Raw genomic sequence first — 21,724 nt, forward strand, 5'->3', positions numbered from 1 at the left:
CCCCCCCTAAAAAAAAAAAATATTTATCAAGAGAGTATGTAGTGCTTCCATTATGTTTTACCTTATCATGAAAGTATATAGTGTTTTCATTATCAAAACTAAGGATTGAAAAAGTGGGGGTCTAACAACCTCACCCAATATTTCGCTTAGCAATCTGTATGGACTAACTCCAATATACTTTCAAGAGAATCAACTAGACTGTCAGACTCATTCTTAAGAAAAGTATATCAAAGAGTTATATCTCAATTTCTCAATTCAATACGCAATCAAACAAATGAGAATTTGCGAGCCTGATTGAATATAAGAGAAATAACTTGAACAGTTTCAAAGACCAATGTTCAAGTATCAATCAATTTTAATCAACAATCAAAGGTTGGGTTTACCAATTGATCGATTCAACGCACAACCTGTGATATTTCAATTATATAACAAAATATAATACGGAAAAGAAATAACACAAACACCAGAAGTTTTGTTAACGAGGAAACCGCAAATGCATAAAAACCCCGGGACCTAGTCCATATTTGAATACCACATTGTATTAAGCCGCTACAGACATTATCCTACTACAAAGCTAACTTCAGTCTGGAATGTAGTTGAGCCCTAATCAATCTCACACTGATCAAGGTACAATCGCTTTCCTTAGCCTCTTGAACCACGTCGGATTTTGCGCACTTGATTCTCTTAGCTAATCTCACCCACAACTAAGAGTTTCTACGACCCAAAGTCGAAGACTTGATAAACAAATTTGTATCACACAGAAAAGTCTATTGAATAGATAAATCTGTCTCCCACAGATATACCTACGAGTTTTTGTTTTGTCTTTTGATAAATCAAGGTGAACAGGAACCAATTGATAACCCAGACTCATATTCCCGAAGAACAACCTAGTATTATCAATCACCTCACACTAATCTTAATCGATTAACGAAACAAGATATTGTGGAATCACAAACGATGAGACGAAGGTGTTTGTGACTACTTTTCAATCTTGCCTATCGGAGATATAAATCTCAAGCCAATATTATGATTGTACTCAAACACGATAGAAAACAGCAAGATCATATCATGCAACTACAAAGAAAATAGTTGGGTCTGGCTTCACAATCCCAATGAAGTCTTTAAGTCGTTAACCTATATGGTTTCGTGAAAAAACTAAGGTTAAAGGAGAATCAACTCTAGCTTATACAACTAGTATCACACAGGAGGTGTGGGCATTAGGTTTCCCAGTTGCTACAGTTCTCCTTTATATAGATTTCAAATCAGAGTTTGCAATCTAAGTTACCTTGGTAACAAAGCGTTCAATATTCACCGTTAGATGAAAACCTGATTAGATTCAAGCTAATATCTTTCAACCGTTAGATCGAACTTATCTTGTTATACACAAATGAAATGTACGTTCATTTAGGTTTGAGTAACCGTACCTAAACGTATACTGTACACTTAGTCGGTTCAACAATAGTTAACCAATGGTTAGCCATATGAGCACTTTCATATCAACCTTAATCATCTTCACCATAACTAGTTCAAATGACTCAAATGAAACTAGTTAGAGAGTTGTTAAATTACTTATATCTCGTAGAAGTATACAAGACATAATCGAAGCGAAATCGATTTTGATTCACTTGAATCAATTCATGAACATTATAGCCACGGTTTGCAAAGATTGCATTCTTTATTATATAAATATTTTAGTTCATGGACAAACCGATTTTAGAAGTAACCTGCTTAAGTATGCAAACGGGTACGCATACTTAAGTAGCCGGATTGAGTTTGTTTTTACTTCCAAACTCCAGCAGAAATTCACGGACGTGAAACTTCCGCCAGTATGCGTATGGTACGCATACTTACCCGGATTTCCAACAATCGCCGACACGCGTACGGGTACACATACTTTATGTTCCCGATTTTGGACTTTTACACAAATGTGAGAACACACTATATTTATATCCAAATATGGTTACTTGTTCTAAACTCTCATTTCAATCATTGAAACTTTCTTAGAGGATGTTAAAATAGTTGTTATTCACAAACTATTATCATCAAAGCGGTTTTCAAGTTATTGAAATAATCAACATGACTTTCGTCACGAGTAAAGATGAACTTGGCTAAAGCGAAAGCTTAGCAACACATATTTCGAGAAATAGATAAGCGAGATAAACTCGGCTCGAAATAACAACTGTATATAATTGAAGTCTATATAACAATACAACTTTTGTCTCAAATAGGAGATATAGTAGATAGACTTTTGAATGATAGATAAGTTCAAGTCTCCACATACCTTTTTGTTGATGAAGTTCCACAAGTTCCCTTGAGTAGTTCTTCGTTTTCATTCGATGAACGCCGTGGAGTCTAAAGCGCAACTACATTTACTATCATAATCCGAGAATTAGCTATAAGTGGACTAGAAATCAAGACTTATAGTTTTGGCAACTAAACTTGACAAATAAGCTTGAGATAACAACGGTTGCGAGTTCGACCGAGCAATGCTCTAACAAGGATATTCTTCTTAGCTCTTTGCATATAGAAATCTTGTTGTACATTGTATCGATACTTTAATTTTTCCTCAAGGTTTCTCATCAAACTATGATTTTCATTAGTATTACTATTGTTATTTATCATTTTCAACTAATCCTAAATATGTTTCAACTCAGTTTCGATCTCTAAGAATATGCTTAACATTCATCAAAAATTTAATCCAACACTTATTAAACCTATATATGGTTCCATAGTGGGAGTATCATCCCTAGTACTAGCTAACAAATAGAACGAGGCAATGGTCACTCCTTATAACTAGGAAAAAATTAAACCAATAAGATTTCCTATCAAGCTATAAGGAGAACGACCACTTTCCAAAATAATACTAGAATCATTTTCTCATGTTGGACCAAGTATAAGGGTTTTGAATGAACCTAATACTAGGTAAATCCATAAAATCAAGATGAGCATTCACCTCATTAAGCTGAGTTTGACAAACAAGATTACTCCTAGTTTCTCATCATTTCTGGTGATGAAATTCAACTCATCTATCACTACCCATGGGCATTGATGATTATCATAGAGCCTGGTCGAATAATCATATTATTTAGCAATTCTTACGTCATCCAGAGCACCATACATGCATACTAGAGATTTTATCCACTTATAGCATCAAATTGAACAAGGCGAATTATAAAATTTTGATTGTAATCAATTATGTTCGTTACTATGCATCTTTCCAAAACATAACAAACTACCAGACACAAAAATACGATTAACATAGCAATAATAAGGGAAATTGATGTATTTAATCATTTTTTAATTTATATTCTTAGCTTCAGAAAAAAAACATAATGTCATGGTCATTAGATATCACTAATTCTCCCATGTGATACCTAGTATTACTTGTTACCAAATCCCTGCACATTCCAAGACAATACCTTCATACTTGAAAGATCCTAATGGTGATGGTATCTCTAGAATTATAAAGAATTTTGGAAAAACTAATTTGAGAATCAAAACCATAATTAAGGTTCACAAAAAGCAACATACTCCTAATTTGAAGAAAATTAAAGTTCATAACAATCCAAATATGACAGACGATTTTAAAGCTGCACGGAAAAATTCTCAAACAAAAAACGATATAACCAAACAATGATAATAGATTATTAAAATACCAGGAAAGGGGCTTGAGAAAAAACGTATTTATCATGTTTATTTGTACTCCAATGATTGATTTGTGACCAACAGTTGTGCTCTCATCAAATTCTTCGTTATCCATCCTAGCATGGTTACTGTTAGAGCATCGCTCGGTCGAACTCACAAGTTTTGCTATCTCAAGCTTGTTGTCATCGTTATATGTGCAAAACTATATCTTGATTTCTACTCTACTAAAGTCAAGTCTCGAACTAGGATTAGAGCATGGTAGTTGGATATCAGATATCACCAAATATTTTCGAAAATTGAAAACTGGTGAACAAACGGATACACTCGCGAAAACTTCATCAACAAGAAGTATGTGATGACTGACTTATCCTATCTACTCATTGCATCTATGATTTTAACTATGTCGTATGATTTTAATAGATTTAATATTGCAAAAAATAAATTCGAGTTCAAGATTGTCTTGTATAAACTCTCGAAATATGATTCGAGCAATGAAATTTCATATATATTTCGTAATCTTAGTCTATAAAAATTTATTGTTCACAAACTATTTTTTTTTATATTGGTCTCTGAGAAATCTCCCAAGCAAAACAGTGCACAAGCTGTTTATAACACGTTTGGATGCACATGCAGAAGTTACTTTTTGACTTTTATAAGTCAAAAAGTAAAAAGTCTGTTTGGATATAGAATTTTAAAATGACTTTTAGAAGCAAAAAAAATAACTTTTTGTGAAGCAAAATATGTTTGCTTCTGACTTCTGCTCATGACTTTTACTTCTGGAGAAGTAGAAGTCAGAAGCAAATTTGTATCCGAACGCGCTATTAGGGTACGCATACCGAGTATGCATATCTATTGCTATTGGGAATGTTTATGAATTTGCATATGAGAGAAAAAGTACATGAACTGCTTGGGGTACGTATGTATACATGGTACATATACTTAGTATATATACCATGTCATTTTAGTTCTGTAGTAGTTAATTGAGACCTCTTTTGGACTAGCCGCGGACATGGCCAATTTCCTTCGCAATCGATACATAACACGGGTCCATAGTAGTATATTTTGACGACAAATGAAAAAAATAACTTATGACGTGCAACATATCATGTAACTTCCTGGAAAGTAAATGCAAAAATCTAGAATTTAGCATTTACCGCCTTCCGATGTAAAGAAGCAAGAATACTGATCATCCTACAATCATACATCATAAAGCTATCATTGCTGCAGGGGTTACCAATTTGCTTGGGGGTGATGTAGTACATCTTTCTCTGTATCAACAATGGTTGTTGATCCTTTTCTTCTATATCAACTTTAACAGTTGATCCCATGCTTATGGATCAACTATGAAAGTTGATCCCTTACGTCAGTTTAAGTTTGTTTGCTTTGCAAGTATTTCCTTTTCTAGTTTTCGTTAAACTCTTTCCTTTTATCAGCTCATGTAAGCCTATATAAAGGCTAGGTCTCTTGTTTACAAGAACACATCTTCTTATTATTTTTATTATCAAAATTGATTATCAATCTTTACCTTTAGAATCTTGATCCTAGAATCAGTTTTCTATTTAGTTTCTGACGAAACTTAAACCTATCCATGTCACCCTAATTTGTGCTACACTAGTTGGTATCAGATACATCATTTTTAGTTTTTATCTAGAAACAGATCCTTACACAGCTTCCGCACAATTTCAACAACCTTGCAGATTTCATCAACCTTATTTCTTTTCTTCTGTAGTTTTCAATGGCAGATAAAACTCCTACCCTAGCTGAAATCGCAGAACTTTTGAAAAGTATTCAAACCTCTATTCATACCAATAAAACTGATATCAAAGATCTTACAGATGGTATTAAAAAGCAGTTTGGATATATTGAAACAAGGTTGATATCCCATGGAGAGTATATAAACAAATTATTGAAACACACTGGTTTAGAAAAGGAAGACATACCTGATTTAGTCGATGATACAGATGGAGAGAAGAAAACTGGGGAAAAAGAAGTTGATGAAACAAAGAAAGTTAAGCCTTCTTTTGTTAGGAATAAGTCTACTCCTGATGATATCTCCCATAATCTTCAACATAATGATCCTTTAGAAGGTTTTCTTAACAAAAAACTTACTCCTGTGACTATCCACAGTGATGAAGAAGACCAAAGCGAAAAAGTTGAAAGACAAAAGTGGATGGATGAAAAGAGATTAAATTCTACTATGAATTCTTATGGCAATCTACCAGAATACAAATTAAAGGCTGATATACCTAGTTTTCATGGTGGTTTACAAATTGAAGGTTTACTGGATTGGTTTTATGAAGTCGAATCTTTCTTCAAGTTCATGGACGTCCCTGACTCTTCTAAATTAAAACTGGTAGCCTATAAATTGAAAGGTGGAGCTGCAGCTTGGTGGGAAACACTATGTGAAAATCGAGACAAGTATCATAAACCTCTTATACTTACATGGACTCGCATGAGACGTTTATTAAGAGAAAAAATTTTACCAAAATATTATAAGCAACAATTGTTTATCAAACTTCAAAACTGTCGATAAGGAGTTAAATTAGTTGACGAATATGTAGCTGAATTCTATGGTTTGGTTGCTCGTAACCAAATGAAGGAAACTGAAGAACAATTAGTTACACGTTTTATAGATGGATTGAACAATTTAATTCAACAAGGGATGACACAATTAGCTTTTACAATGGTTGAAGCGATACAACAAGCTCTTAAGGTTGAAAGGCGTGTGCTCAGTACTTCTCGCCAAGCAAATCCAAGACAGGCTCGTTATCAACATTTTTACAAAGCTGCCAGACCATATAACTCTTATGGTTACCAGGGGAAAAGGGATCCACAGTCGTTGTTGATCCACATGACAGAAGTGCAAGCCAAACGTATCAGCAACATCAATCTACATCTGTTCCTCTAGAAACTGCTCTAACAATGAATATATTATCTGCTAAGCTACCTCAGGCTACTCCACAACGGGATTTTGTTCGAAATACTAGAAGTAATCCTAATCAACAAAAATTTCCACCGTTATCTAAACCCTCAAATCCTTATTCAAAATTTCGAGGAGATAGATGTAACAAGTGTAACCAAACTGGCCAACCTTCTAGCAATTGTCGCAAGTTTCATGCTTACATTAATGAAACACAAGAAAAAGAAGCTCTTGGAGATGATGAGTTACTTTATATTCAAGAACATGAGACTTATGATGCTGATTTCCTTGGAGTAATCAACCAGTTTTAATCACTGAACCATGTCATACTCAAAGACATAGTATTTTCAGATCTCATTGTCTCATTGAAGAGAAACTTTGCAACATGATTATTGATAGTGGAAGTACAGAAAACTATGTTTCTGCCAAACTAGTTGAGAACTTGATTTACCTGTTACTCTTCATCCAAAACCATATTCAGTTGGTTGGATAAACAGTTCTTCCACTCAGCAGATCACTCATCAATGTTTGGTGAAGTTTTCTTTCCCTGGCTATTCAGATTATGTTTTATGTGATGTAATTAACATGACAACAACAAGTTTATTATTGGAAAGACCATGGCAGTATGATATTCGTGCTGCTCATAATAGTTATGAGAATATTTATACCTTTGTTCATGACGGTTTCACCAAAGTTTTGTGGCCTTTACAATCTTCTTCTTCACTCAAAGAACCAGCAGATAAGAAGACTACTGCGTTGGTGGCTACAATTGTTCATTCTTTGAATACACATTCCCTGAGCTCTCATGAAGTTACTAAACCAATGGTGGAAATTCCAGACAAGGTACAACATTTATTGTCTTCTTTTAGTAACTTATTTCCAGCTGAGTTACCCAATGTTTTGCCTCCATTAAGAGATCTACAACATCAGATAGACTTCATTCCTGGAACTTCTATTCCTAATCAACCTCATTATAGATTAATTCCTAAAGAGCATGATATATTACAAGGTCAGGTTGATGATTTGTTACAAAAAGGTTTGATGAGACTAAGCAAAAGTCTTTGTGCTAGTCCAGCCTTTTCAGTAGACAAGAAAGATGGTGGATATCGTATGTGTATTAACTGTAGAGCTTTAAATAAAGTTACTATACAATATAGGTTTCATATACTAATAATTGATGACATGATTGATATGCTTTGTGGTGCTAAAGTCTTTAGCAAGCTTGATTTACGTAGTGGATATCATCAAATACGTATCCGTGAAGGTGATGAGTGGAAAACGACATTCAAAACTAAGGAAGGTTTATATTAATTGTTAGTAATGACATTTGCTTTATCTAATGCTCCTAGTACTTTTATGCGCCTCATGAATCAGGTTCTCCAACCTTTTCTTGTAAAGTTTGTCATTGTATATTTTGATGACATACTGATTTTTAGCAACAATGAGGAGGAACATCTTACACATTTATCTCGAGATTTTAAACACTACAAGACAATGTTTTGTATGTGAACTTAAAGAAGTGCATATTCTTTACAAACAAAGTTATTTTTTTGGGATATGTTGTGTCAGATAGTGGTATCTATGTGGATGATTCTAAGGTTAAGGCAATTGTGGAATGGCCTACTCCAACATCTATACGTGAAGTAAGAAGTTTTCATGGGTTAGCTTCATTCTATAGAAGATTTGTGAGAAACTTTAGTACAATTGCAGCTGGTTTGACAGATTGTTTGAAGTGTGATACTTTTGAATGGACTGAAGAAGCAGATAAAAGCTTTAATCTTCTTAAGGAAAAATTGTGCAGTGCACCTGTTCTTTCCATGCCAAACTTTGATAAGCCTTTTAAGATTCATTGTGATGCTTCTATTGTTGGCATTGGTGCCGTGTTATCTCATGAAGGACATCCAGTTGCATATTATATTGAAAAGAATTCAGACACAAGGAAGAAGTGGTCTACTTATGAGTCGGAATTAATTGCTCTTGTTCAAGCTCTTAAGAATTGGCATCCTTATCTTATTCACAGTGAGTTTGTTGTCAATACTGATAATCAAGCTCTCAAGTTTTTGAGAACTTCAGGAAAGGTCAATAGGATGCATGATAGATGGTTATCTACTATCAACCAATATACTTTTTCCATTAAACATCAAAGTGGAAAACTTAATCAAATTGCTGATGCTTTGAGTAGGAGAGCTCATCTTCTGGTTACTCTTAAACATGAGAGTTTAGCCTTTAATTTCTTAAAGGATTTATATAGTGAAGACAAAGAATTTAAGTAACTCTGGGACAAGTGTGGTTCTTCAACAGGAAGTGTTGATGATTTTCTCATTCAATAAGGGTTTCTCTTTAAAGGAAATCGTTTATGTATTCCACAATGTTCTCTACGTCTTCATCTCATCCAAGAATTACATGGCAGTGGCCTTGGTGTACATTTTAGACGTGATAAAACTGTAGCTTTGGTTGAAGAACGTTATTTTTGGCCTTCTATTAAAAGAGACATTCAAAAGTAAGTACAAAAATGCATGGTTTGTCAATAGTCTAAAGGTAATATTCAAAACACTGGCTTGTATACTCCTCTACCAATTCCTGAAGCTCCTTGGGTGGATATTAGCATGGATTTCGTGTTTGGTATACCACGTACTGTGAGGGGAAATGATTCTATTATGGTAGTTGTTGATCGTTACTCAAAGATGGCTCACTTCATAGTATGAAAGAAAACAACTGAAGCATCCAATGTTGCTTATTTATTTTTCAAAGAAGTAGTACGTTTGCATGGAATTCCCAAAACAATTACTTCTGATCGAGACACTAAATTTTTGAGCTACTTTTGGAAGTCTTTATGGATGTGTTTGGGAACTAAACTTCAGTATAGTACCACTGCTCACCCTCAAACAGATGGACAAACTGAAGTGGTCAATCGATATTTGGGAAATTTGATTAGAGCCAAAGTTATTGGAGGAAAAGAGAAGCAATGGGATAATTTTCTCCCAAACATGGAATTTGCTTATAATACTTCAGTCAATCGATCCACAGGTAAGACACCTTTTGAAATTGTTTATTCTAAGGTTCCTAATCATATTTTAGATTTAGTGGTGCTTCCCAAGCTGCGTAAATCAAATGATAAGGCAGATAACTTTGTTGAGAAAGCTTCACTCATACATCAAGAAGTTAAGTCCAAGCTTGCAGAATCTAATAACAAATACAAGGAAGATGCAAATCAACATAGAAGACTTAAGACTTTTGATGAAGGAGAATTGGTTTTGATTCATCTGAGAAAGGAAATGTTTCCTACTGGTACTTACAACAATACCAAGATGAAGAAATATGGACCATTCAAGATTTTGAAGAAAATCAGTGATAATGCATATGTTATAAATCTTCCATCAAATTGGAACATCTCTGATATATTCAATGTGCAGGAAATTTTTACTATTCATGGAGAGAATGACGTTCTTTCTATTCATTAACTCGAGGACGAGTTTTTTTCAAGAAGGGAGGACTGATGTAGTACATCTTTCTCTGTATCAACAACGGTTGTTGATCCTTTTCTTCTGTATCAACTTTAACAGTTGATCCCATGCTTATGGATCAACTATGACAGTTGATCCCTTACGTCAGTTTAAGTTTGTTTGCTTTGCAAGTATTTCCTTTTCTAATTTTCGTTAAACTCTTTCCTTTTATCAGCTCATGTAAGCCTATATAAAGGTTAGGTCTCTTGTTTACAAGAACACATCTTATTATTATTTTTATCATCAAAATTGATTATCAATCTTTACCTTTAGAATCTTGATCCTAGAATTAGTTTCTATTTAGTTTCTGACGAAACTTAAACCTATCCCTGTTACCCTAATCTGTGCTACACTAGGGGGTGTAAACCAATCCAATGCTTAATAGACTTTGGTATCACCCCCAAGCAATATTGGTGACCCCCTATAGCAATCTTGCCTAAAGCGGGTGCCCTTAACATTCGAGCGCATCAGCACCCCGGCGTACATTAGAGACTTGTAACGAAAACCGAAACCCTAATATTTTTATGAAACCTATTTGTTCTGTTTGAGGATTCTAAAGAAAACTCTTCTCCAAACGCGGCCGCAGTTTCATCTTCTCCGTCCAAAACCCTAATCCGAGAAGTCATCTTGCAACATGGCACCGAAGAAGGAGAAGGCACCTCCACCATCATCCAAGCCTGCCAAATCAGGTGGAGGAAAGCAGAAGAAGAAGGTAAGAATGAGTTAAATATGTGCATAAATCCTGGGATTCGTGATATTATTATGGTCTTTTTGTATGGTTATTACTGGTTTTTTGATGAGTTAAGTTTATGGTTTGTTGTTTTCCGTTTTCAGAAATGGAGTAAGGGAAAGCAAAAGGAGAAGGTGAACAACATGGTGTTGTTTGATCAAGCTAGTTATGACAAACTTCTTACTGAAGTTCCCAAATACAAGCTTATCACTCCCTCAGTATTGTCCGACAGATTGAGGGTATGATGAATTTTCGAACTCATGGACTCTTTTTAGTTGATACTTAGGTTTTAGAACGTTATAATTTCATATGGAGTATATATTTTTAGCTTACTGATAATAATTTACAGCATTATTGATTGTGTCTTTGTGTTACTTTGACTCTGTGTGTGTATAACTATGCTATTGTTAGTGAATATAACGTTTTTACACATTTGGGTCATCTAGCTTATTTGTGTGTCTCAGATTGTCAATGACTAGGCTTTCTTTTGAATTGAAACTTTATATAATCTCCACTTTGTATGCATAGTTAAATGATCTTTAGTGAAAAGAACATTTTGTTGGGAGGATGGTTGTTTTTGTGGGGAGGCACCACTGTTTTATAATCTGGATTTATTGACATGGTGTCATCTAGCTTACCATTCGTCTCTAAGATTGTTGATATGTGGAGTTATAAGAATTAACTAATTTCTTTGGAACTGTACTCCTAGATTATTTGATAAATAAAGTTATTATGTGATCTATTTTTGGGTGTTGTCATGCTAATTGAATTCGTAGCACTCTGTATAAGTTTTCACTCGTAGTACTTCGATGTTTGTTCCAAAAAAAATGTTAATAGTATGGTGATGTTCAATTGTAGCTTGTTGCCGGTTTGTAAGAAAAATGTTTGCGTAATCTGGCATTGCAACATCGCTGGTTGTCTTACAATTTTCTCTTTCATCCTTATTAGTTATTCAAGTTTCTCAGTTGTACATTATGTTTATCAAAGCCTTTGCAATAGCTCGTAGTATGTTTAATGTCTATTCTGAGTCATTTTCACTATGCTCTCCGTAGCTTAGGTTTATATTTTGTTACAACGCTGTCATGACTACAAGCTCATGATACTGTTGAATGGTGAAATCTCTTCTCACTTTTTGCCCTCTATTCAGATTAATGGATCTTTGGCTAGAAGAGCAATCAAGGATTTGACGGCAAAAGGTCTCATCAGGATGGTATCTTCTCATGCCAGTCAGCAGATTTACACCAGAGCCACTAATACCTAGATGAACGATAATTATAGTTGCATTGTTAGTTTCAGTTTCACAGACTTGTCATGGACTAGCTGTTATTTTTCTTCTCTAGATTTCAAGATCTCGTTTCTCTGGTAATGATAACTTAATATTGTACCTTCTTTTAGTTGAAAATGACTTTCTTTGTTTGTTTGAATTGTGCTTCTCTCTCTTTCAAATGAGCATATGCTGGTATATTATGTTTCCAATTGGTTTCATGCCCAACCTGGTAGTAAATAGTTCTTTTATGCTTCAAAAAAAATGTACTTGGTTCTTTTAGTCTTTTCAACTAAAACTACGGTGGTGATTTTTTGTCAAAAAACTTGCTAATAGTCTCTAATTTCTTTAGCTATAAAATGTATCGATGGGGTAAGTTGCATAAAAAACGTTTTGGTACCCCAGTTAATAGGCACATATTCTAGTCAAGGATCTTGGCAGATTTTAAGAGATGTGCTGAGTGGGAAGCTTTTGCATGTGGTTTGCTACAAATTGAACCTTGCTCGGTTGGTGTGTAAGACGCAGTTGCTGCTCTGCTCGCTGTTCGTGACAATGGCGGTTGGTGTGGTGTAAGACGCAGTTGCTGCTTGCTGTTCGTGACAATGGCAATCGCATTAAACAGATCATATGCGTTAATTTTCTCTTGTCTTCTTCTATAGTCATTGATCAGAAATAAATCGTGCTTGGTCTGCTCAGCTCACAAATTGAATCTCTTTGTTCTCTTTACGATTTTGTTTCCATGCGTGAAGGGGTTGGTATCTAGCTAATAACTAGAACAAATACATCTCCCTCCCTCTCCCTCCCTCTATGCCACAACGCCATACATACTTTACAACACTTCCCTCCACCTCCTTAGCACACCAGATCCATATTTTACGGCAACTACCACCTCCAGATATATGCTGGTCATATCGAACGAAAGTTAAAACACCATATGCTACTTTCTCCTAGAGTTCATCCTCTTCTTTCTTCTAATCAAATTCTGCAGAAATTCCACTTGTGCGTGGAGGTAAAGAATGATATCCGCATAAGAAAACCGTACCTCAGCAAATTTACAACAAAAAGAAAAGAAATGGTAAGCTGCTCCCAGAGATTAGCTTCAGCACCTTAGACTACAGCTATTAAAAGACTCCTGTCATGACCTATAATCCTTTCAGAACCTACACTACAAATTTAAGAAGTTCATACAAAATCCTTCTCCCCTTCTTGATCGTAATGGATCAGCAAATTGGGGTTTTAGAGAAACCTATATTTGATGTTACATGTGTGGTTTGGTATGTGGTGCAGCATTCTATTTCATGTATTCTAACACATTGTGAGTAATCTCTTCGAGGAATGAAACAAAACCCATTATGCTAGTTAGCCCATTTCCATCAACATCCTGTTCTTCAATTAGATGATTCTCAAATGCAGTAGCGTCATCTTGCCCTCCCTTTATAAACATGAGCTTTGGCGTGATACTTCTCTCCTGTTTCAATTTGTTAATTGTGGTTCGCAATAAACCTGCAGCAAAAGACAACTCTTCTTAGCAACGTAGTAGAAATGTCAAAACTCACATCACACTGATCTTGAAGAAGAAAGGACTATGGAAAAAAGAAACTCACAATCATGGGGAGGAGGAAAGGGAAGCGAAGGGTCTGCAGTTGAAGAGTAATATACGATCAAGGTTGTGAAAGAATCAAGGAAAAATATTGGACTTCCACTGGTTAACAGTGCAGCACGACTCAGTGAGTGACGTGGATATGCTAGCTTGTCTGGGGTGGCAAACGATGTCAATACAGGATAGACGGCACGGTTGAGCGAACTTGGGTCCAGTGCACTGCATTGGAAGCATAATTAATCAATTTGTTAAAGCTAGATTCCAGAACTCCAATATGTTAGACGAAAAGGGATGTATGCTAAGAAAGCTAGAAAAACAGAAGAATGCCAAAACCACTAAGCCTAGAGGATATGATGTTTTATATAACTCGTACCTGAAAAGACATTGTAGGTATATACGGTAATCTGGGTGAACGCCTTCTTCATGGAAGCGTAAAAGAGGGTTTCTGAGTAAAGCAAATACAAGGCGAGGTAAAGACTGTAACTGTGGACATTGAGAGAAGGCTACATCAACTTGAGAAACTGTTGAAGCTCCATTTTGGGAGGGAAATAGTTTGCAAGCATCATTATATTGAGCTGTAAGGATTACAAGCCAATCATGGAGTAGTCCCCTGCCTTCACGAACTCCTTGCTCCAAAGAAGCTAATATAACCTAAAGTGCAAAAGTTGGCAAATAACAAAAAAGAAAAAAAAAACACGAGTTAGTTGATCAAACTTAGCTGTTCGTCGAATGTGGACAATTATCTTCTGCTTCTAAAAGGGCTGCAATTGTGGAGCAACTCAGGGGAATAGCAAGAGAGACTTTTACCAGAACCGGGTCAACCCTATCTATTAGCACTAGGACCAGCTTATGAGTATGGACTCTGAAGTGAGTACTTTAAACAATGTTTACTGGTTGAGAGTTTTGGACAAATCAAAAGAAAGCAGAATAAAATACCTTGTGAACAAGTATAGAGAGAATGACTTCAGAATCTACACTGTCATACAACTCATTAAAATTTTTAGCAGTCCCAAATTGTAAAGTTCGTATCCTCAATCTTCTTTGGACGGAATAGCTGGGCCTGCATAAAAGTAAATCATACTCATTGAAACAAATAAAAGTTGACATGCACTGACATTACCAAGCGAGGTTTATCATACTTCATACCTACTTGAAGAGATTAATTTTGAATTTGACGTTTCTGCTGGTGGCACAACAACAGAATATTGGAAGGCAATCTGCACAACAGGAGGCTCTGAATGTCTGCAAAAGCACAAACTCAGATTTCATCTAGCTATTCAAAATCATCGTAACATGCTTTAGAGTATACCTGAAGTTAGGCGAAAATTAGTCTCATCTACCATAAATGCAACCAATTTGATATATTTCCCAAGAAAATGGATTCCTAAAATATAGAACCAGCTACAACTTACGGTCTAAAAGTAACACATCAGATATTCAGAAAGAGCTAATTGTGTTACAGTCTACCCTCTTCGTTCCAGCTCAACTTCTATTAGCTAATGAAGTCAATCAGAGTTATAGGTGAAGCATGATACAGACAATCTCACCCGCAGCAAGGGTGGCTAAAAGAAATTAGTTGTAGGAAACAATGTATAGTGGCCTCAAGTATGATTTAGCTAAACTCATCATTTAAATGTTATCTGGCTCAATCTTATGGAACTAACTGATATGCACTTTTAGGCACGTAAACCAGTCAAGCAATAGCAATTGGAAACATATGACTGCTTCTGTCAATTGTCAAGCCTGAGGAATAAGCAGGAATGAATACCCAACAAACCTAGTGTTACAATGAGATATACCTTGAAAAGCCCACATTATTGGCGAACTCAAAATCATAAGCATAAGTTGCATACGAATCACAACAGATAATGTGTTGAACATTTTCGTACTGAGGATCTGGGAAGAAATGACCATACTGCAAAAATAAACACAAAGATTAATTCCATATTAGACGAGCACAACGAAAATCCAGCACAGCTTAAGTGGAAGAACATACAGAATGACCAGATTTATATTCGGTAGATGTCCTCAATCGAAGCACACAACCAAATGCATATGGACGACTCAACATCCGGTACCTGCAATAGAATCACATGACAATCATTCAAATGAGTTGGACTGCTACATTATAACCGGCCTTCTTCAGTAGCTTACATTTGAAATGAGACTTTCAGTCACAAACTTGCATATTATTGTAGTGATATGGACTTGAATTTATCTAGTGAAGTAAAAGCTTACATGTCCTGAGGAAGAGTTGAATCATCCGTATTGGAATACAAAAACAGAGATCCGCCACTTTCAATACTAAGAAATTTAAGAGATGCCAAGTCTGTATATTCATTTGTAACAGCAAAAATATCGACACAAACACCTGATTGAACAGCAACAGCAGCCTGCACAAAAATGGTCAGCATAAACATATACGACAACTTCTAGAAAATAAACAGCTTTTCACAAAACCTATCTTACCAGCTCTTTGTAGAAAGGTGTTTGCTCAGGAAGTAAAGCACGGTCCGCATCCTCTCCTTTGCTAGCGTACTGCTCACCGTACCGTCTTGTATCTAATTGCCCAGCTCCAAAGTCGGGAGGACCAGACAGGAACGCAAAAATCCTAGCTGCATTTCAAAGCAGGAAAAGGAAATGCCACTCAGATTATATAATATGTCCGTTAACGGGATTAAATAAAATATTTAATCTCCAGAGACCATCTCAAGAGAGCTTACAACCCTTTGATGCTATATGAGGTGCATTTGGATGTTATCATACCTAATGCAAATGTATTTCCATATTCTGATCCAAGGTAGTTTAGAAGTGTTTCCATTGCTACTCCAAAACCTCGGCCTCCTAGAAAAACACCTTCCACACCTTGCCCCGCGGCTGTGCTCCTTTCCCAGGAAGTAGTTGGTTTTAATGTTTCCAGAGCCGCAGCAACGCGGTCCTTGCAAGTTTCTACCTGTTTTCAGAACAAATGTTTTATATACTATCACTAAAATGCCTTCCCACCAATTGCATCATGACCTGATGTACCAGATGTCCATTTTCAAGTGAAAATAAAACAAAATTAGTAACTATGCGCTAGAAATAACATACAGGAGCGAGAAAAGATAGCAGGGGCATGACATCTTCTAGCTCAATTGGTGGTGTGACTGGCTCCCCGTCCACCACCTCTGGAGGGATAAAAATGTTCTTAACAACTGGAATAGGCCCTTGAACATCATATAATCCCAGTTTATGGCTGAACGTAGCAAGCCCAAACAGAGAACCTGGTGCAAGAGCTGCCAACATTTTCAAGAAAACAAAAAGAGGATTTTAGCCTTTCAAACAAAAATCGTAGAGTTACAGTAAAATTACAGTAACTGATCAAAACAATCACTTACCTTCCAAAGCTGCTAATAGAGCACTTTTCGTAAGTTCCACGAACTCCTCAGATGCTGTGGAGAAGTTTAAAAATGTTAGCCTCCCATTCCTAGTTTTGTTAAGTACTGTGAACTACGCAGTACTACTCGTCAATTAAGCATCAATCAAAAAATACTGACCCATCAGTTTATTGACGTAAACAATTCATAGTAGATATTATGGTGACCACCATAAGAAAACAATCACCCACAAAGTTATCCGATTATTTAGTTTCATGAACGAAATATTACTTCTTTATGATTACATCACATAGCCTTGTTCTTACAAGACATAATACACAAGTAAAATAGCATCGCTAACCAAAAAAATCATAACAATTCAAAGAGGCGAAGTATCTAAATCAGCTAATTCATAATCAACTTTCTATCAGTAACACAATACACCTACATCATGGGCCAACCCTGGAGGCCCTCTTGGGGTGAATTATGTCCCCTATGTAAGAAGTATGTAAGTAGGAAACTACAATTTCACTACCACTTCTTCCAATTCACTGCATTATCAGTTGGAATTAAGTCAACTCAGCATCCACTGCGACACTGTTTACTAGTTTAACATCTAATCACCTTAATAGAAAAAAAATAATGAAATGAAAACTTACAAGACAAATCCACAGCTGCAACATAAACTGGACGAGCTTGCATAGCTTCTTCTTCAGATCCATCGACTACAAATTCCCCATAATCAGTAAATCAAATTGAACGGAAACAAATACAATTGAAATTGAAATGAGGATTACCTGGAATTTCGAGATCTACAAAAGAAGACATCATTTCAGCACAGGATTGAGGATGCGAATAACGAGCAATGGCTTGAGAAGTAAGACCATTCAAAGTACCACAAAGAGAACAATTCCATGCCCATTGTTCTAATTCACAATAAGTATTGAAATAAGCCCAACAATTCTCACACCTTGGTAGAAGATGACCTTCGTTACCATAAACAGGAGCAATACCATTTTCATCTGTAAGTGAAAATGGTGATACTGTAACACCCCATGGTAATCCACTTGCTTCTTGAGCATCAGCATCTATTGGAAATCTAGATACCGTCGCTCTTATCGCCATGATTGAATGATGAATTCAGATCAGGACCACCTTCTTCGTTTTCTTTTTTCTTCTCTGTGTGGAAGATCAAAATTCAATTTTAGGTTTTGGGTTTTGTCGAATTTAGTTTATTTCCAAATTAAGAAATCAAGATTTGGGTTGGTTGACGACTTTTGACAGAGCGTAAAACACGACTGTAAATTACTAGGATTCTTTTTTTTTTTCTGATTGCGTAATTTTGTGTACTTTTTGTGTGCTAGTGCACGCTCGGAGTTGCTGGGGGGGCTAGAATTGACTCAAGCAGACCAGCTTCACCTTTAGGTGGTTCAACCTAAGGATTGGACCAAAATTAATACCGATGAGGCTTGGATCCCAAATTCTACGAATGGAGGAATTGGTTTCATCTTTAGAGACTCGAACTATATATTTGTGTATGCTCAGTCAACTTATTTGGTTTATTTTTCTGCAGAAGAATCAGAGACTCGAGCAATTAGAGATGCTTTGATAGCGGCTTTGGAGAAAAGACTTGATCGAATTATTGTTGGGAGTGACGCATTAGCTATTTTGGAGCAAATTAACAAGAAGACCTTCATGGGATATCAGAGAACCCATTGTCTGGTGCAGGATATTAAAACCTTGATTTCCAAGTTTAAGTTTATATCCTTTGTATTTGTTAACCGTTTTGCAAATGGAGTTGCTCGCGATCTAGCTCAATGGGCTGAAATAAATATTAACCATATGGCTTGGTCTGTACCCCTATCTGGCTCATGGGTTCTCTATGTAAGAACCATTGGGTTGGACATATGTAACTATCTGTTTATTGCTTATTAAAAAAAAAAAAAATCAAGCAGACCACCAACGTTTTGCACTAGCCCAGTGCCATGAAAGATTCGGCGAGCTCCATACTTCACGTGTTTTCTTCTTTTCTTTCCTTCTATAAAAAATGATGACAGATTTTAGTGATATATTAATAGGGTGTTTTGGATACTATCGGTATTTTCGGAACCATGAGTCAATGTGGGAATGTTATAATCACCCCTACTATCCATGGGCTATCACATATACCCTTATGAGTTTTTACAAATACCCCTAATGGCATAATTGAAATTACGAACCAAAAAATAATTCACCTAATCCCCTTTTTAACCTTTGTATCTTATATTCGGACTTCTTCTTTATATCTCACTCGGAGAAAAACCAATAGAAGAACCGACACATCTTCATCGTTTCACCACCAGCACCATCTTCGCCTCCGCCACCACCATCTTCATTGCTGTCATTATCAGCTTCGTCACTACTTAAACCACCACCTATAGCACCACACCCAACTCTTAAATAATCGATTTTGATTTAGATACAAAACTAATCTGCAAATCAACGAGAAAATAGTCTTCAAAACTTAGATCTGGTGAGGAATCAACGAGAAAACAATCTTCAGCGAGAAATCAACACCACCACCACCGTTACAATGACGGACACCATCGTTTCAACAACAACAACTTCCTTTTCCAGATAAAAATGAAAACTAAGGTATGATTTAGAGATTTGAAATTAAAAATCAAATCAGAAACTAATTTTTCAGATCCAGCAATTTAGAGTGTAAGGTTTCAATTTCTGAAAATTTTCGATCTTTGTTGCACAGATTTATCAAATGGAGATGGATTCTTCATGGATCGATGCAAATCGATTGTGTAATGGTGATTTTTACATTACAAAGGTCAGATTCAAATTATGAGGTGGAATTTCAAGACAAAAATCAAGTGCAGAATGGGTTCTCAGGTAGCATATTCAAATAAGGTTAAATGGATTTGTATGGTGGATGTATAGGGCTCAGTTATGAGATGGCAGTTGCTGGCGGTGTTTGGTGGTCAAATGGGTGTTGATTGGTTTGGTTTTGAGTTCGAGTTGGTGGTGTTCTGGGTGATTTTTGGGATAACAAAACAAATGAAGGAATGAGATGTTGCTGCTATGGTTGCGAGATTGAGACTCACAGAGAATCAGATATGGTTTGAATGAGGGAAAATGGTGTTCATGGCTGCAACAAATTCTTTTTCTCACATTTCTCTACAGGCAACAACAACATGAAGAAGGAGAAATACAATAAAAGGCTTGTATTAATTTCTCTCGAGTTGAATTCATTGGCAGGAAGGAATATATAGATGTGTATTGACTGTGTCGCGGCCATGGTTGATTATTGGCTTCTATTTAGTATTGTTATGTAATTGGAGTTATACCTGTAATTGGAGTCTGGTGGCAGCGGTTGTGGCGGTGATTAGTGAACATGCAGGTGATGTTGATGTTAATGCTTTGTCTTGAATCTGTTTTTGATTACATACAGAGTTCAAGGACGTTGATCAATTCCACGTTGATGGTCGTGCATTGGTTATGTTGATGTTAAGAGGCCGAGAAGATGATATTGCAGGTTGTTGAGCTTCCAATTTGATTTGTTTGCACCAGTGGTGGTGGTAGTGGATGTTGCAGTGGAGGTGGTTTGTTGTGTTAGAAGTAGTGGGTTGTTGCAGTGGACTTGTGTAGGGTGCGTCAAACTATTGGAAACAACTTGACCAAGTTGCTTCCGCTATTGGAGACAACTTGAGATAGTTGCTCCCTTTTTTTGGAGACAACTTGAGAAAGTTGCTTTCACTTTTGAAGGCAACTTGAGCTAGTTGATTCCAGATTGGAGGCCACTCGAGCTAGTTGATTCCAGTTTGGAGGAAACTTGGTTATGTTTTTGGGTCCATTCATTCATCTGAAATTATCTTATACATATATCTTAAAGTAGCTGTTGTGTTGAGTTGCTGATGATGGTTGTATTGCTGATGCTCATGCTTTAAAGTCAAGAGGATAAATGAATACTTAGGAAGTTCAGCAGGAACTCAATATGAGTTACAGTAGCAGAGATGGAGGATATGGTGTTGTCTGGTGGTGGTTTGAGTTGTGGTGGGGGTAATTGCGAGAGACAATATGAACTTGTGTTGGATGCGCGCAAACTACTAGGTATGTATATGTTACAGACCATGAACATCTGTGTAGTTTTATACATCAGTAGTTGTAGTATATCTAATTGGATGTGATTTTGTATGTCATTTTGCATTAACAAACCTGTGGTGCAATGGTAGCATGACTGACTCCATGTCAGATGATGCGTGTTCGACTCACGTCGGGTTCATTTTTTGTGTATATTTTTCATAAGTTGGAGACAACTTGTCCCAGTTGCTTCCATATGTGGAGACAACTTGAGCTAGTTGCCTCCATTATTGAAGAAAACTTCAGCAAGTTGCCTCCAGATTTGGAGACAACTTTCAGCAAGTTGCCTCTAGATGATGGTGGTGGAGGTGGTGGTTGCTGGTGGTGATTGGTGGCGGTGGATGAAAGTGGTGGTGGTTGGTGGCGGTGGTTGGTAGTGGTGGTGGTTGTCTGTGGTGTACAGTGGTGCTGGTTGTCGGTGGTGGTGGTTGGCGGCAGCGGTGGTTGACGACGATGGTGGAGGAAAATGGCGGTGCTGGTTAGCGACGGTGGTGGTTGGTGGTGGACAGTGGTGGTGGTTGGCGGTGGTGGCAGTTGTGGCCATTGGTGGTGGTGGGCGGCGGAGGTGGTGGACA

At 36.5% G+C, this 21,724-nt stretch overlaps 3 protein-coding genes across 3 annotated transcripts in view; 1 reads left to right on the forward strand and 2 right to left on the reverse strand.

Annotated features, from left to right (window-relative positions):
- The first annotated feature begins 10,604 nt into the window (after positions 1–10,604).
- On the forward strand, positions 10,605–12,274 carry LOC113309518 (40S ribosomal protein S25-2-like). The gene is made up of 3 exons (XM_026557948.1): positions 10,605–10,780; positions 10,903–11,037; positions 11,946–12,274. The coding sequence occupies exons 1-3, from the start codon at positions 10,703–10,705 to the stop codon at positions 12,057–12,059; spliced, it is 327 nt and encodes a 108-aa protein (XP_026413733.1). The 5' UTR covers positions 10,605–10,702; the 3' UTR covers positions 12,060–12,274.
- Positions 12,275–13,045: 771 nt separating this feature from the next.
- Positions 13,046–18,143, reverse strand: LOC113309516 (protein transport protein SEC24-like). Its single transcript, XM_026557947.1, has 14 exons — positions 17,816–18,143; positions 17,678–17,743; positions 17,040–17,093; positions 16,753–16,937; positions 16,429–16,615; positions 16,132–16,277; positions 15,901–16,055; positions 15,659–15,740; positions 15,462–15,577; positions 14,809–14,904; positions 14,599–14,722; positions 14,036–14,313; positions 13,667–13,881; positions 13,046–13,565 (listed from the first exon to the last, which is right to left on the reverse strand). Exons 1-14 carry the CDS (start codon positions 18,141–18,143, stop codon positions 13,354–13,356), a joined length of 2,244 nt encoding a protein of 747 aa, XP_026413732.1. The 3' UTR covers positions 13,046–13,353.
- Positions 18,144–19,304: 1,161 nt separating this feature from the next.
- The window catches only part of LOC113312635, a 5,040-nt gene continuing 2,620 nt past the window's right edge, over positions 19,305–21,724 (reverse strand). Inside the window, exon 2 of the mRNA XM_026561373.1 lies at positions 19,305–19,432. Coding sequence (XP_026417158.1) covers positions 19,305–19,432 — 128 coding nt within the window. The remainder of the gene's footprint in view (positions 19,433–21,724) is intronic.

This window comes from Papaver somniferum, chromosome 9 (genome assembly GCF_003573695.1).
Source record: "Papaver somniferum cultivar HN1 chromosome 9, ASM357369v1, whole genome shotgun sequence".
Lineage (NCBI taxonomy): Eukaryota > Viridiplantae > Streptophyta > Magnoliopsida > Ranunculales > Papaveraceae > Papaver > Papaver somniferum.